At 48.6% G+C, this 16,754-nt stretch overlaps 1 protein-coding gene across 3 annotated transcripts in view; it reads left to right on the forward strand.

Moving 5' to 3' along the window:
- ARAP1 (ArfGAP with RhoGAP domain, ankyrin repeat and PH domain 1) overlaps window positions 1-16,754 on the forward strand; it is a 125,247-nt gene that overhangs the window by 81,454 nt on the left and 27,039 nt on the right. For all 3 annotated transcript variants that reach the window (XM_044287367.1, XM_044287370.1, XM_044287368.1), the window contains exons 15-28: window positions 6,492-6,626; window positions 8,209-8,344; window positions 8,431-8,533; window positions 8,648-8,843; window positions 8,965-9,007; window positions 9,095-9,258; window positions 11,016-11,222; window positions 11,457-11,562; window positions 11,646-11,793; window positions 12,025-12,108; window positions 12,193-12,258; window positions 15,178-15,295; window positions 15,477-15,593; window positions 15,686-15,822. In XM_044287367.1, coding sequence (XP_044143302.1) covers window positions 6,492-6,626; window positions 8,209-8,344; window positions 8,431-8,533; window positions 8,648-8,843; window positions 8,965-9,007; window positions 9,095-9,258; window positions 11,016-11,222; window positions 11,457-11,562; window positions 11,646-11,793; window positions 12,025-12,108; window positions 12,193-12,258; window positions 15,178-15,295; window positions 15,477-15,593; window positions 15,686-15,822 — 1,760 coding nt within the window. The remainder of the gene's footprint in view (window positions 1-6,491; window positions 6,627-8,208; window positions 8,345-8,430; window positions 8,534-8,647; window positions 8,844-8,964; window positions 9,008-9,094; window positions 9,259-11,015; window positions 11,223-11,456; window positions 11,563-11,645; window positions 11,794-12,024; window positions 12,109-12,192; window positions 12,259-15,177; window positions 15,296-15,476; window positions 15,594-15,685; window positions 15,823-16,754) is intronic.

Consider the following 16,754-nt stretch of genomic DNA (forward strand, 5'->3'; position numbering starts at 1 on the left):
TTTCATATTTTGATCATTTCAAATTATTCCCAGTCTACAGAATTAGATCGGTGGGGTCCTACTGGTGGGACACCCACTGATTAGGAGTTCAGTGTTCAGCAGGTCACATAGAATTAAATGGGGCTTTAGGGATATCTTTGACCATTCATTTTGGGGCCTTGTGGGGTTTCGGGACCCTTTTTCTCCTGATCAGTGGGGGTCCTAGCAGTAGGATCCCCAGCTCCCCCTGATCTGATATTTACCCCTATCATGTGGATAGGGGATGTCTTGAAATTACAATGATACCCCTTTAAGCGTAAGAAAGTAAAAACCAGCGTTACATGCTGACCCCGCCGTGATCCGCCATGTCTGTGTGTACCTTGGCAGTAGGGGACCCCACATTCCAAGCATGTCAGGAAATAATTGGAGGAGGGGTCCGCACCAGATTATATCCCACCTAATGGAGTGTGATACACGGCTCAGCAGACAGTATCACACGGGAGAGGATTAGATACACAGCTCAGTAGGCAGTATCACACAGGATAGGATTAGATACACAGCTCAGCAGACAGTATCACACAGGATAGGATTAGATACACAGCTCAGCAGACAGTATCACACAGGATAGGATTAGATACACAGCTCAGCAGTCAGTATCACACAGGATAGGATTAGATACACAGCTCAGCAGACAGTATCACACAGGATAGGATTAGATACACAGCTCAGCAGACAGTATCACACAGGACAGGATTAGATACACAGCTCAGCAGACAGTATCACACAGGATAGGATTAGATACACAGCTCAGCAGTCAGTATCACACAGGATAGGATTAGATACACAGCTCAGCAGACAGTATCACACAGGATAGGATTAGATACACAGCTCAGCAGACAGTATCACACAGGACAGGATTAGATACACAGCTCAGCAGACAGTATCACACAGGATAGGATTAGATACACAGCTCAGCAGACAGTATCACACAGGATAGGATTAGATACACAGCTCAGCAGACAGTATCACACAGGATAGGATTAGATACACAGCTCAGCAGACAGTATCACACAGGATAGGATTAGATACACAGCTCAGCAGACAGTATCACACAGGATAGGATTAGATACACAGCTCAGCAGACAGTATCACACAGGATAGGATTAGATACACAGCTCAGCAGACAGTATCACACAGGATAGGATTAGATACACAGCTCAGCAGACAGTATCACACAGGATAGGATTAGATACACAGCTCAGCAGACAGTATCACACAGGATAGGATTAGATACACAGCTCAGCAGACAGTATCACACAGGATAGGATTAGATACACAGCTCAGCAGACAGTATCACACAGGATAGGATTAGATACACAGCTCAGCAGACAGTATCACACAGGATAGGATTAGATACACAGCTCAGCAGACAGTATCACACAGGATAGGATTAGATACACAGCTCAGCAGACAGTATCACACAGGATAGGATTAGATACACAGCTCAGCAGACAGTATCACACAGGATAGGATTAGATACAAAGCTCAGCAGACAGTATCACACAGGATAGGATTAGATACACAGCTCAGCAGACGTATCACACAGGATAGGATTAGATACACAGCTCAGCAGACAGTATCACACAGGATAGGATTAGATACACAGCTCAGCAGACAGTATCACACAGGATAGGATTAGATACACAGCTCAGCAACAGTATCACACAGGATAGGATTAGATACCAGCTCAGCAGCAGTATCACACAGGATAGGATAGATACACAGCTCAGCAGACAGTATCACACAGGATAGGATTAGATACACAGCTCAGCAGACAGTATCACACAGGATAGGATTAGATACACAGCTCAGCAGACAGTATCACACAGGATAGGATTGGATACACAGCTCAGCAGACAGTATCACACAGGATAGGATTAGATACACAGCTCAGCAGACAGTATCACACAGGATAGGATTAGATACACAGCTCAGCAGCCAGTATCACACAGGATAGGATTAGATACACAGCTCAGCAGACAGTATCACACAGGATAGGATTAGATACACAGCTCAGCAGACAGTATCACACAGGATAGGATTAGATACACAGCTCAGCAGCCAGTATCACACAGGATAGGATTAGATACACAGCTCAGCAGACAGTATCACACAGGATAGGATTAGATACACAGCTCAGCAGACAGTATCACACAGGATAGGATTAGATACACAGCTCAGCAGACAGTATCACACAGGATAGGATTAGATACACAGCTCAGCAGACAGTATCACACAGGATAGGATTAGATACACAGCTCAGCAGACAGTATCACACAGGATAGGATTAGATACACAGCTCAGCAGACAGTATCACACAGGATAGGATTAGATACACAGCTCAGCAGACAGTATCACACAGGATAGGATTAGATACACAGCTCAGCAGACAGTATCACACAGGATAGGATTAGATACACAGCTCAGCAGACAGTATCACACAGGATAGGATTAGATACACAGCTCAGCAGACAGTATCACACAGGATAGGATTAGATACACAGCTCAGCAGACAGTATCACACAGGATAGGATTAGATACACAGCTCAGCAGACAGTATCACACAGGATAGGATTAGATACACAGCTCAGCAGACAGTATCACACAGGATAGGATTAGATACACAGCTCAGCAGACAGTATCACACAGGATAGGATTAGATACACAGCTCAGCAGACAGTATCACACAGGAATAGGATTAGATACACAGCTCAGCAGACAGTATCACACAGGATAGGATTAGATACACAGCTCAGCAGACAGTATCACACAGGATAGGATTAGATACACAGCTCAGCAGACAGTATCACACAGGATAGGATTAGATACACAGCTCAGCAGACAGTATCACACAGGATAGGATTAGATACACAGCTCAGCAGACAGTATCACACAGGATAGGATTAGGATACACAGCTCAGCAGACAGTATCACACAGGATAGGATTAGATACACAGCTCAGCAGACAGTATCACACAGGATAGGATTAGATACACAGCTCAGCAGACAGTATCACACAGGATAGGATTAGATGCACAGCTCAGCAGACAGTATCACACAGGATAGGATTAGATACACAGCTCAGCAGACAGTATCACACAGGATAGGATTAGATACACAGCTCAGCAGACAGTATCACACAGGATAGGATTAGATACACAGCTCAGCAGACAGTATCACACAGGATAGGATTAGATACACAGCTCAGCAGACAGTATCACACAGGATAGGATTAGATACACAGCTCAGCAGACAGTATCACACAGGATAGGATTAGATACACAGCTCAGCAGACAGTACACACAGGATAGGATTAGATACACAGCTCAGCAGCAGTATCACACAGGATAGGATTAGATACACAGCTCAGCAGACAGTATCACACAGGATAGGATTAGATGCACAGCTCAGCAGACAGTATCACACAGGATAGGATTAGATACACAGCTCAGCAGTACAGTATCCACACAGGATAGGATTAGATACACAGCTCCGCAGACAGTATCACACAGGATAGGATTAGATACACAGCTCAGCAGACAGTATCACACAGGAATAGGATTAGATACACAGCTCAGCAGACGTATCACACAGGAATAGGATTAATACACAGGCTCAGCAGACAGTATCACACAGGATAGGATTAGATACACAGCTCAGCAGACAGTATCACACAGGATAGGATTAGATACACAGCTCAGCAGACAGTATCACACAGGATAGATACACAGCTCAGCAGACAGTATCACCAGGATAGGATTAGATACACAGCTCAGCAGACGGTATCACACAGGATAGGATTAGATACACAGCTCAGCAGACGGTATCACACAGGATAGGATTAGATACACAGCTCAGCAGACGGTATCACACAGGATAGGATTAGATACACAGCTCAGCAGGACGGTATCACACAGGATAGGATTAGATACACAGCTCAGCAGGCGGTATCACACAGGATAGGATTAGATACACAGCTCAGCAGACAGTATCACACAGGATAGGATTAGATACACAGCTCAGCAGACAGTATCACACAGGGTAGGATTAGATACACAGCTCAGCAGACAGTATCACACAGGGTAGGATTAGATACACAGCTCAGCAGACAGTATCACACAGGATAGGATTAGATACACAGCTCAGCAGACAGTATCACACAGGAGAGGATTAGATACACAGCTCAGCAGTCAGTATCACACAGGATAGGATTAGATACTCAGCTCAGCAGACAGTATCACACAGGTTAGGATTAGATACACAGCTCAGCAGACAGTATCACACAGGAGAGGATTAGATACACAGCTCAGCAGGCAGTATCACACAGGGTAGGATTAGATACACAGCTCAGCAGACAGTATCACACAGGATAGGATTAGATACAGAGCTCAGCAGACAGTATCACACAGGAGAGGATTAGATACACAGCTCAGCAGACAGTATCACACAGGATGGGATTAGATACACGGCTCAGCAGACAGTATCACACAGGAGAGGATTAGATACACAGCTCAGCAGACAGTATCACACAGGAGAGGATTAGATACACAGCTCAGCAGACAGTATCACACAGGATAGGATTAGATACACGGCTCAGCAGGCAGTATCACACAGGATAGGATTAGATACACAGCTCAGCAGACAGTATCACACAGGATAGGATTAGATACACAGCTCAGCAGACAGTATCACACAGGATAGGATTAGATACACGGCTCCGCAGGCAGTAAACCTGTACATATCTAGTCCTGCTCTCAGCGGAGGGTTTGTTACACTTGTATCCAGTTCAGGCCGCACACAGCAGCAGTGGCTGTGCAGATCTCAGTTTGTCACAATGTATCAGTCTGGAGTTCTAGATGTTTATATCACAGTCTACACTTGATCCACTTCTCAGCTGAGAGCAGGGTGTTCCCATTCACTGAAAGCAAACAGAAATCTTCCTAGAAACAGTGAAGGGCAGAGTCTATTGTAAAGTTGTAGAACTTAGTTTCCATAAAGCTGGAGCCCCCTCTGAGTCGGTGCCCGTCATGTGCTTATCTCCCGCTGTTGTCACCTGAGGCGACCTGCGCCGGAGCTGCGGGAACGTTATGGTAAATCTCTGCAGTAATGAGCCGGGGGCAGTCGGGAGCTTCACGTCTGCTAGCAGATCTGATGCAGTCATCCTGGGAGATGTGGCTTTTTAATGCTGACATGAACACTACATCTCCTAAAGCTTTATCCCACGTCAGTGTTTGGTCAGTGATTTCCGTCTGTGGAAAAGATCTGCCCCTGTTCTGTGTTTAGAGCCGCACCTGGTTTTGGCTCACAATCACTGATGGAAATCATTGGTCTTGCAGCTCTGGATGTGACTGGAGTATAAGACATAGGATCAGCTGAGGTTTAATAAAATAATCTAAAGGGGCACTCCAGCCGTAACTGCAAAACTAGTGATTCACCATGCAGGCAAAATCACCGGTGCAGTACGCGACATGGCTGCCTGTTTTTAGATTGTAAGCTCTTCCGGTTGAGCAGGTGGATTTATGTAATGATCCCTTTTCTCATTTCCTCACAAAATTTCCTGCTCTTCTTCATCCTGAGCTTCCTGGTTCACGAATACAATACCAGATCTGTAGCTAACACTGATGCAAGCGGGGAGGGTGTAACAAACAAAGTGCCGAAAGCTTGGCAACGACCCATATGGGCACAGCAGTGGCGGGCACAGCAGTGGCAGAAATTGGTTGTCGTCCTGCGTTGGTTCCGGACCTTCGCTGACCCCTGGATAGCCGGGAGGTGTGACTGATGTGCAGGTGAAAGCTTCTCTCCTGGATCCCGGCCCAGAGAGAAATAATTAAAAGTTACAGCAGAAAGTGACTGCGTCACCCGCCAGACTGTGTGATGCGGGGACAATGTGACCATTGTGCGGCCACCGGCGCTATGGTCTGGTGCTGACATCTAGTGGCCAGTTGTCATATAGCAGCTTCCAGTCTAGAAATAAGTCCTTGTGTCATAAGAAGTTCTGCCGCTTTCTATTAGACTTGTGTTGCATTTATCACAATTTTCCATGTCTCTGCTTGCTGTCAGTGAATGATATCATTACTGTTTACATTCAGAGCTACTTATCTCTCATGTTTTGCATGATTTTAATTAGCCTAATATGTACCTCGCTCTATACACACATTCCTTTTAATGTTGAGAGATTAGTTGATGATGGGAGTGGTAGTTACTGTATCCCTCTTCAGTTACACTGCTCCCGCAGACATTATATTATTGGGTCACAAATTTCTGTCCAGCGCGTAAACAGTATTAGGTTGATGCATTTTCTTCTCCTGTGCGTTTTTCGTGTTGTATCCGCTTGTATTACATTATACTCTGTGTTTATTATGGCTGACACTTACTGACATCATGTGGACACTGCTGGTATTGCTGCAATGTAAATGATCATTGACCGAGTCTTGTCCTTCTGTTCTGGTCAGAGATTCCCCGTTTGGACCTGGGGGCTAATCTGGAGAAGCAATACTACGTCATGCATCACTCCATCACACACAACGGCTACCTCTACAAGACCTCGTCTATGACCAGACTGGTCGCGGACAGGAAGGCCAAGGAAGGTGAGTGCGTTATGTGATGGGATGGTTTGTACACCATTGTATGACACTGTGTCCTATATGCAGGGAAGTCCATGAGATAACATCATCTCATTTATCCAGTCATCAGGAATATCTGATATCTGCCACGTCCCATTGATGCCAAATTATTGGACTCTCCTTGTATTAGAACCTACATTCCGGTTGTGCTGATTACGTTGTATCTACATTTAGGTTGCCCCGGTCACATTGTATCTACATTGGGTTGTGCTGGTCACATTGTATCTACATTGGGTTGTGCTGGTCACATTGTATCTACATTGGGTTGTGCTGGTTACATTGTATCTACAATGAGGTTGATCTGGTTACATTGTATCTACAGGGTGGGCCATTTATATGGATACACCTTAATAAAATGGGAATGGTTGGTGATATTAGCTTCCTGTTTGTGGCACATTAGTATATGTGAGGGGGGAAACTTTTCTAGATGCGTGCTGACCATGGCGGCCATTTTGAAGTCGGCCATTTTGAATCCAACTTTTGTTTTTTCAATAGGAAGAGGGTCATATGACACATCAAACTTATTGGGAATTTCACAAGAAAAACAATGGTGTGCTTGGTTTTAACTTTATTCTTTCATGAGTTATTTACAAGTTTCTGACCACTTATAAAGTGTGTTTAATGTGCTGCCCATTGTGTTGGATTGTCAATGCAACCCTCTTCTCCCACTCTTCACACACTGATAGCAACACCGCAGGAGAAATGCATATGCTGTGAAGATACGAGATGTGCAGCACCTGAAACTACGGATACTGGAAGCCTGTGCTAGCACCCTGTACATTGAGGTTGATCTGGTTACATTGTATCTACATTGAGGTGGCTCTGGTTACATTGTATCTACATTGAGGTTGTTCTGGTTACATTGTATCTACATTGAGGTTACTCTGGTTACGTTGTATCTACATTGAGGTGGTTCTGGTTACGTTGCATCTACATTGAGGTTACTCTGGTTACGTTGTATCTACATTGAGGTGGTTCTGGTTACGTTGTATCTACATTGAGGTGGTTCTGGTTACATTGTATCTACATTGAGGTTACTCTGGTTACGTTGTATCTACATTGAGGTGGTTCTGGTTACGTTGCATCTACATTGAGGTTACTCTGGTTACGTTGTATCTACATTGAGGTGGTTCTGGTTACGTTGTATCTACATTGAGGTGGTTCTGGTTACATTGTATCTACATTGAGGTTACTCTGGTTACGTTGTATCTACATTGAGGTGGTTCTGGTTACGTTGTATCTACATTGAGGTTACTCTGGTTACGTTGTATCTACATTGAGGTGGCTCTGGTTACATTGTATCTACATTGAGGTTGATCTGGTTACGTTGTATCTACATTGAGGTTGTTCTGGTTACATTGTATCTACATTGAGGTTACTCTGGTTACGTTGTATCTACATTGAGGTGGTTCTGGTTACGTTGTATCTACATTGAGGTTACTCTGGTTACGTTGTATCTACATTGAGGTGGCTCTGGTTACATTGTATCTACATTGAGGTGGCTCTGGTTACGTTGTATCCTCATCATTTCTCACTCATCTTGCAGAGTTTAGCCGCCGCTGGTGCGTCCTCAATGACGGGACCCTCAGTTACTATGAGAACAACCACAGCTCCACCCCTAATGGCGAGATCCGCATGGATGAGATTGTATGTGTGGCCGTCATCCCCCCGGACACCCACGGGTGAGAACTTCAGAACTGTCACCCCGCTTGTAAATTTGCACACAGGGGATTGTGACCCTCACCTTCTTCTTCCTCCCTCCTCACAGGTATGAAAGCACTTTTGAGATTTACACTAAGTCCGAGAGACTCTACCTGTTTGCAGCAGATACCCCGGAGGAGGCCAGAGAATGGGTTAAATCCATCACTAAGGTAGTAATATATTGCTCGGCATTAGACCTGGATACGTTTTTGGGGAAGCCTTACTTTTTATTAGGCATTCGCAGAAATAGCAACTGCCAATTTCTCACTCGTCTTCTCTTTTAGTGTTTTTTACCTCTGAAAGCTGAGGAGCTGCTAAGTTATGATTTTGACCGGATCGGGAGGCTGCAGTTTAAAGGAGGGCGGAGCCTGGAGCGGACGAGGGTGGGCTGGTTCTCCCTCTGTAAGACCTACCTGTACACCTACGTGGAAGATAATGAGACGGTGGAGGTCATCAACTTGAGGAAGCTCGTGGAGCTGTGTACGTCCGGGTAACAACGGTCTGTGACGCGGCTGGACGGGGAGTCTCGGGCTGTTCCTACCGGCAGGAAGCGCCCGGTGGTAATGAGTAATTAATAATGTCGGATTCTTGGTCTTTGCAGCCACAAAAGATAAAGATATCCTTGTCCTGGTGGAGAAGGGGAGGTAGGTGTCAGCGGTTCACAGCGTGGAGCAGGTGCCGCTTATCTCTTGCGATTCTGCATTCATTATCTGCACGTTTATTCCCCGCAGGATAACGTACATCTTGGCGGAGAGGAAGCTGGACTTCGCCGGCTGGGCCGCCGCCATTCAGAAGGCGAGCAGCACGTCTGGCGACACTCTGTCCGAGCAGCAGCTGACGGACTCCGACGTCCCCTGCATCGTGGAGAAGTGCATCGACCACATCTCAAGTTTCGGTACATTTTACCTGAGAGGGGGGTGGGGGGCTTCAGTGGCCATTAAACCTGGGTGATGTGGTGGTCCGGGCTTCAGTGGTCATTAAACCTGCAAGAAGTGGTGGACGCAGCTTCTTTAAAGGGGTTGTCCCATGAAAAATATTCTCCAGTTTTCAAACAGCACCTGGATCTGAATGATTTTGTAATTGCAAGTAATTAAAAGTTTAGCATAGCCACTGAGTTATTCAATGAAATGTATCTGTAGAGCGCCACCTGCTGTTTGTTCTTTTCCTTATTTCTTTGTCCGCCTTTACTGAGGCCTGTTTCCCACTTACGGTGTTTTCTGGTATTGAGATCCGGCAGAGGATCTCAAAACCGTAAGAAAACATTTCCGTTTAGTCCTAATGCATTCTGAATGGAAAGAAATCCGTTCAGGATGCATCAGGAGGTCTCCCGTTCCGGCAGCATTCCGGTTTGTGACCGGACACAAAACCGCTGCAAGCTGCAGTTTTGTGTCCTGTCATAGAAACAGAAAAAAACGGACCCGTCACCGATTGACTTCCAATGTATTTAGTGAAGGATCCGGTTTGTTCCGTTTTGATTTCACACAACCGCATCCTAACGGAACGGATGCATCCTGATGTGCAAAATCTAAGCGGATCCATTTAATTCTGGTATTGAGATCCTCTGCAGGATCTCAAAACCGGAATTTAATGGATGTAAAACAGGCCTAAGATGGTCGCACATGCTCATTTTTATCTTTCAACTGCCTCCTGAGCTGTGATAGGGAGAGAGCTGCAGCAGAATGGACACGCCCCCCCCAGCTGTGTTAGGGAGAGAGCTACAGTAGAATGGACACACCCCCTGAGCTGTGATAGAGAGAGAGCTGCAGCAGAATGGACACGCCCCCCCAGCTGTGTTGGGGAGAGAGCCGCAGCAGAATGGACACACCCCCTGAGCTGTGATAGGGAGAGAGCCGCAGCAGAATGGACACGCCCCCTGAGCTGTGATAGGGAGAGAGCTGCATCAGAATGGACACACCCCCTGAGCTGTGATAGGGAGAGAGCTGCAGCAGAATGGACACACCCCCCAGCTGTGATAGGGAGAGAGCCGCAGAAGAATGGACACGCCCCCTGAACTGTGATAGGGAGAGAGCTGCAGCAGAATGGACACACCCCCTGAGCTGTGATAGGGAGAGAGCTGTAGCAGAATAAACACACCCCCTGAGCTGTGATGGGGAGAGAGCTGCAGCAGAATGGACACACCCCCTGAGCTGTGATAGGGAGAGAGCTGTGGCAGAATAAACACACCCCCTGAGCTGTGATGGGGAGAGAGCTGCAGCAGAATGGACACGCCCCCTGAGCTGTGATAGGGAGAGAGCTGCATCAGAATGGACACGCCCCCTGAGCTGCAGCAGAATGGACACGCCCCCTGAGCTGCCAGATTGAGGTTAATCTAGCAGAGTAATGAATGGGGAGATCTTTGGATCCATGTGAGGTCCAGGGCTGGTAGAAAGAGATTGACAGGTGCTATATGATGTGTGATTTTCATTTTTTTGCAATTATCATCGGAGAACCCCTTTAACTAAGTCCGAGGTGGTGCGCAGGGCTTCAGTGGGCATTTAACCTGGGAAATGGGGTATTATCAGTTATTAAACTTGGGAGAGGTGCTGAGCGGGGCTTCGCTTCTGTGCAAAATGCAGCATATTAGGCCCCACCCCTTTTCCGCTAAGCCCGGCCCTCTGTGGGACATCATATAATACTGTGATCGATCCTCAGGGGTGGGATCTGAAGGGATCTACAGGAAGAGCGGGCAGAACTCCAAGATCACAAGTCTACTGGAAGCGCTGAAGAAGGACGCACGGAGCGTGGTCCTAACGGAGGAAGAACACGTGGACAATGTATCCGACGCCCTCAAGAGGTTCTTCAGAGGCATCGGGGAGGGAGTGTTCGCAGAGCATTGTATGCAGTGGCTGCATGTGACAGGTGAGAGCGCCATTATCTGCAGTGTAAAGGGGAACTCCAGTCACCATTGATCGTACAGCCCGTCCCTTTATTTCATCCTGCATGTCCCTCCCATCATGCCTCATCCTCGCCCCCTGCTGTGTAATCTGCTGTTACACCCTATATGGCACCGCCCCCTAGGGGCAGTAATATGGCTATTACAGTATGATCAGGCAGCAGGTGGTCTCTCAATGCCTGGCACCTTGTCTTTCCCAGGAATCGAGGATGAAAGCGAGAGGATCCTCAAGTACCAGGAGCTGCTGCAGAGTCTGCCCCCGGTCAACAGGGCGACGCTCAAAGCCTTAGTCCGCCACCTGTACTGGTGAGTATCTGAAATGTCCGGACTCTGCCGTTATAAACCGTCTCGTACTCAGGCTGTCTCACCGGGATGTCTCTTTATTGCAGCATCAAACACTTTTCTGACCTCAATCAGATGAGCATTCACAACTTGGCCATCGTCTTCGGCCCAACACTCTTCCAGACAGACGGACAGAACTACAAGCCGGGGCGAGTGGTGGAGGACCTGATCTCCCTCTACCTGCCCATATTCAGCGTATGTACCGGGGATAAAGGGTTAAAGCTTGTTACACTGTATCTCTCACAGTAACATAGTCATAGATGGTAACACTAGGGACTGACAGCATCGCTGCCCCGTAGGGAGGGGTCGGAGTAGATTTTATGACGCCTAGCCGCCAAACTGCATGAGATTTCTGTTTCTTTTGCTCATTTTGCGCCTTTTCGTTTGGCGCCAGCTGCTGTCACTTCTTTATGCTCCTGCTCATAGGTGGACATTCAGGAAATCCAGAAACAGCTCGACATCACGTCCACCATCATGAAAGTGCGCAATGAGAACCAAGTCAGACGCAGGGTGAGACAGTGGCAGATATATCGCCCCGCGCCAGTCTGATTATAATCGCCATCTCAGTCATCACTTGTTTCCTCTGTGACACAGGGATGTGATTTCATCTGCACCGTCTATCTGATGGAGAAGAAGGCCGAGTGCGAGCAGAGCGTCCATGTGAGTGACCTCCGGCCACTGATTCCTTCATATTTCTGGACCTTTAACTACTAACCTGACTAGTAATGCGCTGGACGAGGCTGACTAGTAATGCGCTGGACGAGGCTGACTAGTAATGCGCCGGACCGGGCTGACTAGTTATGCGCCGGACCGGGCTGACTAGTAATGCGCCGGACCGGGCTGACTAGTAATGCGCCGGACGGGGCTGACTAGTAATGCGCCGGACGGGGCTGACTAGTAATGCGCCGGACGGGGCTGACTAGTAATGCGCCGGACGGGGCTGACTAGTAATGCGCCGGACGGGGCTGACTAGTAATGCGCCGGACGGGGCTGACTAGTAATGCGCCGGACGGGGGTGACTAGTAATGCGCTGGACCGGGCTGACTAGTAATGCGCTGGACCGGGCTGACTATTAATGCGCTGGACCGGGCTGACTATTAATGCGCTGGACCGGGCTGACTATTAATGCGCTGGACCGGGCTGACTATTAATGCGCCGGACGGGGCTGACTAGTAATGCGCCGGACGGGGCTGACTAGTAATGCGCCGGACGGGGCTGACTAGTAATGCGCCGGACGGGGCTGACTAGTAATGCGCCGGACGGGGCTGACTAGTAATGCGCCGGACGGGGCTGACTAGTAATGCGCCGGACGGGGCTGACTAGTAATGCGCCGGACGGGGCTGACTAGTAATGCGCCGGACGGGGCTGACTAGTAATGCGCCGGACGGGGCTGACTAGTAATGCGCCGGACGGGGCTGACTATTAATGCGCCGGACCGGGCTGACTATTAATGCGCCGGACCGGGCTGACTATTAATGCGCCGGACCGGGCTGACTATTAATGCGCCGGACCGGGCTGACTATTAATGCGCCGGACCGGGCTGACTATTAATGCGCCGGACCGGGCTGACTATTAATGCGCCGGACCGGGCTGACTATTAATGCGCCGGACCGGGCTGACTATTAATGCGCCGGACCGGGCTGACTATTAATGCGCCGGACCGGGCTGACTATTAATGCGCCGGACCGGGCTGACTATTAATGCGCTGGACCGGGCTGACTAGTAATGCGCTGGACCGGGCTGACTAGTAATGCGCTGGACCGGGCTGACTAGTAATGCGCTGGACCGGGCTGACTAGTAATGCGCTGGACCGGGCTGACTAGTAATGCGCTGGACCGGGCTGACTAGTAATGCGCCGAACCGGGCTGACTATTAATGCGCCGGACCGGGCTGACTAATACTGCGCCGGACCGGGCTGACTATTAATGCGCCGGACCGGGCTGACTATTAATGCGCCGGACCGGGCTGACTATTAATGCGCCGGACCGGGCTGACTAGTAATGCGCCGGACCGGGCTGACTAGTAATGCGCCGGACGGGGCTGACTAGTAATGCGCCGGACGGGGCTGACTAGTAATGCGCCGGACGGGGCTGACTAGTAATGCGCCGGACGGGGCTGACTAGTAATGCGCCGGACGGGGCTGACTAGTAATGCGCCGGACGGGGCTGACTAGTAATGCGCCGGACGGGGCTGACTAGTAATGCGCCGGACGGGGCTGACTATTAATGCGCCGGACCGGGCTGACTATTAATGCGCCGGACCGGGCTGACTATTAATGCGCCGGACCGGGCTGACTATTAATGCGCCGGACCGGGCTGACTATTAATGCGCCGGACGGGGCTGACTAGTAATGCGCCGGACGGGGCTGACTAGTAATGCGCCGGACGGGGCTGACTAGTAATGCGCCGGACGGGGCTGACTAGTAATGCGCCGGACGGGGCTGACTAGTAATGCGCCGGACGGGGCTGACTAGTATGCGCCGGACGGGGCTGACTAGTAATGCGCCGGACGGGGCTGACTAGTAATGCGCCGGACGGGGCTGACTAGTAATGCGCCGGACGGGGCTGACTAGTAATGCGCCGGACGGGGCTGACTATTAATGCGCCGGACCGGGCTGACTATTAATGCGCCGGACCGGGCTGACTATTAATGCGCCGGACCGGGCTGACTATTAATGCGCCGGACCGGGCTGACTATTAATGCGCCGGACCGGGCTGACTAGTAATGCGCCGGACCGGGCTGACTAGTAATGCGCCGGACGGGGCTGACTAGTAATGCGCCGGACGGGGCTGACTAGTAATGCGCCGGACGGGGCTGACTAGTAATGCGCCGGACGGGGCTGACTAGTAATGCGCCGGACGGGGCTGACTAGTAATGCGCCGGACGGGGCTGACTAGTAATGCGCCGGACGGGGCTGACTAGTAATGCGCCGGACGGGGCTGACTAGTAATGCGCCGGACGGGGCTGACTAGTAATGCGCCGGACGGGGCTGACTAGTAATGCGCCGGACGGGGCTGACTAGTAATGCGCTGGAACGGGCTGACTATTAATGCGCTGGACCGGGCTGACTATTAATGCGCCGGACGGGGCTGACTATTAATGCGCCGGACGGGGCTGACTATTAATGCGCCGGACGGGGCTGACTATTAATGCGCCGGACGGGGCTGACTAGTAATGCGCCGGACGGGGCTGACTAGTAATGCGCCGGACGGGGCTGACTAGTAATGCGCCGGACGGGGCTGACTAGTAATGCGCCGGACGGGGCTGACTAGTAATGCGCCGGACGGGGCTGACTAGTAATGCGCCGGACGGGGCTGACTAGTAATGCGCCGGACGGGGCTGACTAGTAATGCGCCGGACGGGGCTGACTAGTAATGCGCCGGACGGGGCTGACTAGTAATGCGCCGGACCGGGTCTGACTAGTAATGCGCCGGACCGGATCTGACTAGTAATGCGCCGGACCGGGTCTGACTAGTAATGCGCCGGACCGGGTCTGACTAGTAATGCGCTGGACCGGGCTGACAAGGTGACTGAAGGTGGTTTTCACTCAGTGTAATAGCCCTGACTCTGGTTTTCCAGATCGCAGTCACTATGACGGCGCAGGAGCTGACAGAAACGCTGCTGGAGAGGAGGAACATTCGTATAATGGAGGGGGATTATTGGAGATGCTCGGAGGTGGACGACTCTGGAGAAATAGGTGCGTTCCACAGGGTCAGTCTGAGCTCTGCCTGTTTCAGGCCTGAGTATTTTAAGCGCTGCAGTGGACAGATTGGCCACTAGATGTCAGCACAATAGCCTGCAGCAGACTGGCAGCTCCTGTTACATCCTGCTGTAAAGTTGTGACTTGTGGCTTCTGTCTGTGATGTTTGCATTGATAGAGCGCCCCCTACATTACTCGGAAAAAGTGCTGCCCATCTTCCACTCTCAGGTCAACAACAGCAGCCACCTGATTGTGAAGAAAGACCTGCACATGGATGCCATGCTCTATTATATCAGTGAGTAGTCGCTGACCACAACCTGCTCGTGTGTCACTGTCAGGCGTCTCCATTGTAGAAGTAAAGACACTGAAGCCTCTGACTTTCTCCAGAAAACAGAGTGGGAGAATCCAAGAACGGGATGATGAAGTTCCGCGAGGAAAAGAGTTTACTGGGCTTTGGTGCCAGTTTTCATGATCGTTACTTCATGTTGAACAGTACCATGCTACGCATGTACCGCGAAGTGAGGGTAAGTGACTGTGTACCCACAATCCTCCAGGAGACCATATTAATTATAATCAAATACCCTTTATTTACAGAATATAACTACTATAATACTGCTCCTATGTACAAGAATATAACTACTATAATACTGCTCCTATGTACAAGAATATAACTACTATAATACTGCTCCTATGTACAAGAATATAACTACTATAATACTGCTCCTATGTACAAGAATATAACTACTATAATACTGCTCCTATGTACAGGAATATAACTACTATAATACTGCCTCCTATGTACAAGAATATAACTACTATAATACTGCTCCTATGTACAAGAATATAACTACTATAATACTGCCTCCTATGTACAAGAATATAACTACCATAATACTGCCCCTATGTACAAGAATATAACTACTATAATACTGCCTCCTATGTACAAGAATATAACTGCTATAATACTGCTCCTATGTACAAGAATATAACTACCATAATACTGCTCCTATGTACAAGAATATAACTACTGTAATACTGCCCCCTATGTACAAGAATATAACTACTATAATACTGTTCCTATGTACAAGAACATAACTACTATAATACTGCCTCCTATGTACAAGAATATAACTACTATAATACTGCTCCTATGTACAAGTATATAACTACTATAATACTGCTCCTATGTACAAGAATATAACTACTATAATACTGCCTCCTATGTACAAGACTATAACTACTATAATACTGCTCCTATGTACAAGAATATAACTGCTATAATACTGCTCCTATGTACAGGAATATAACTACTATAATACTGCTCCTATATACAAGAATATAACTACCATAATACTGCTCCTATGTACAAGAATATAACTACTATAATACTGCTCCTATATACAAGAATATAACTACTATAATACTGCCTCCTATGTACAAGAATATAACTACTATA

Source organism: Bufo gargarizans, chromosome 3 (assembly GCF_014858855.1).
Source record: "Bufo gargarizans isolate SCDJY-AF-19 chromosome 3, ASM1485885v1, whole genome shotgun sequence".
NCBI lineage: Eukaryota > Metazoa > Chordata > Amphibia > Anura > Bufonidae > Bufo > Bufo gargarizans.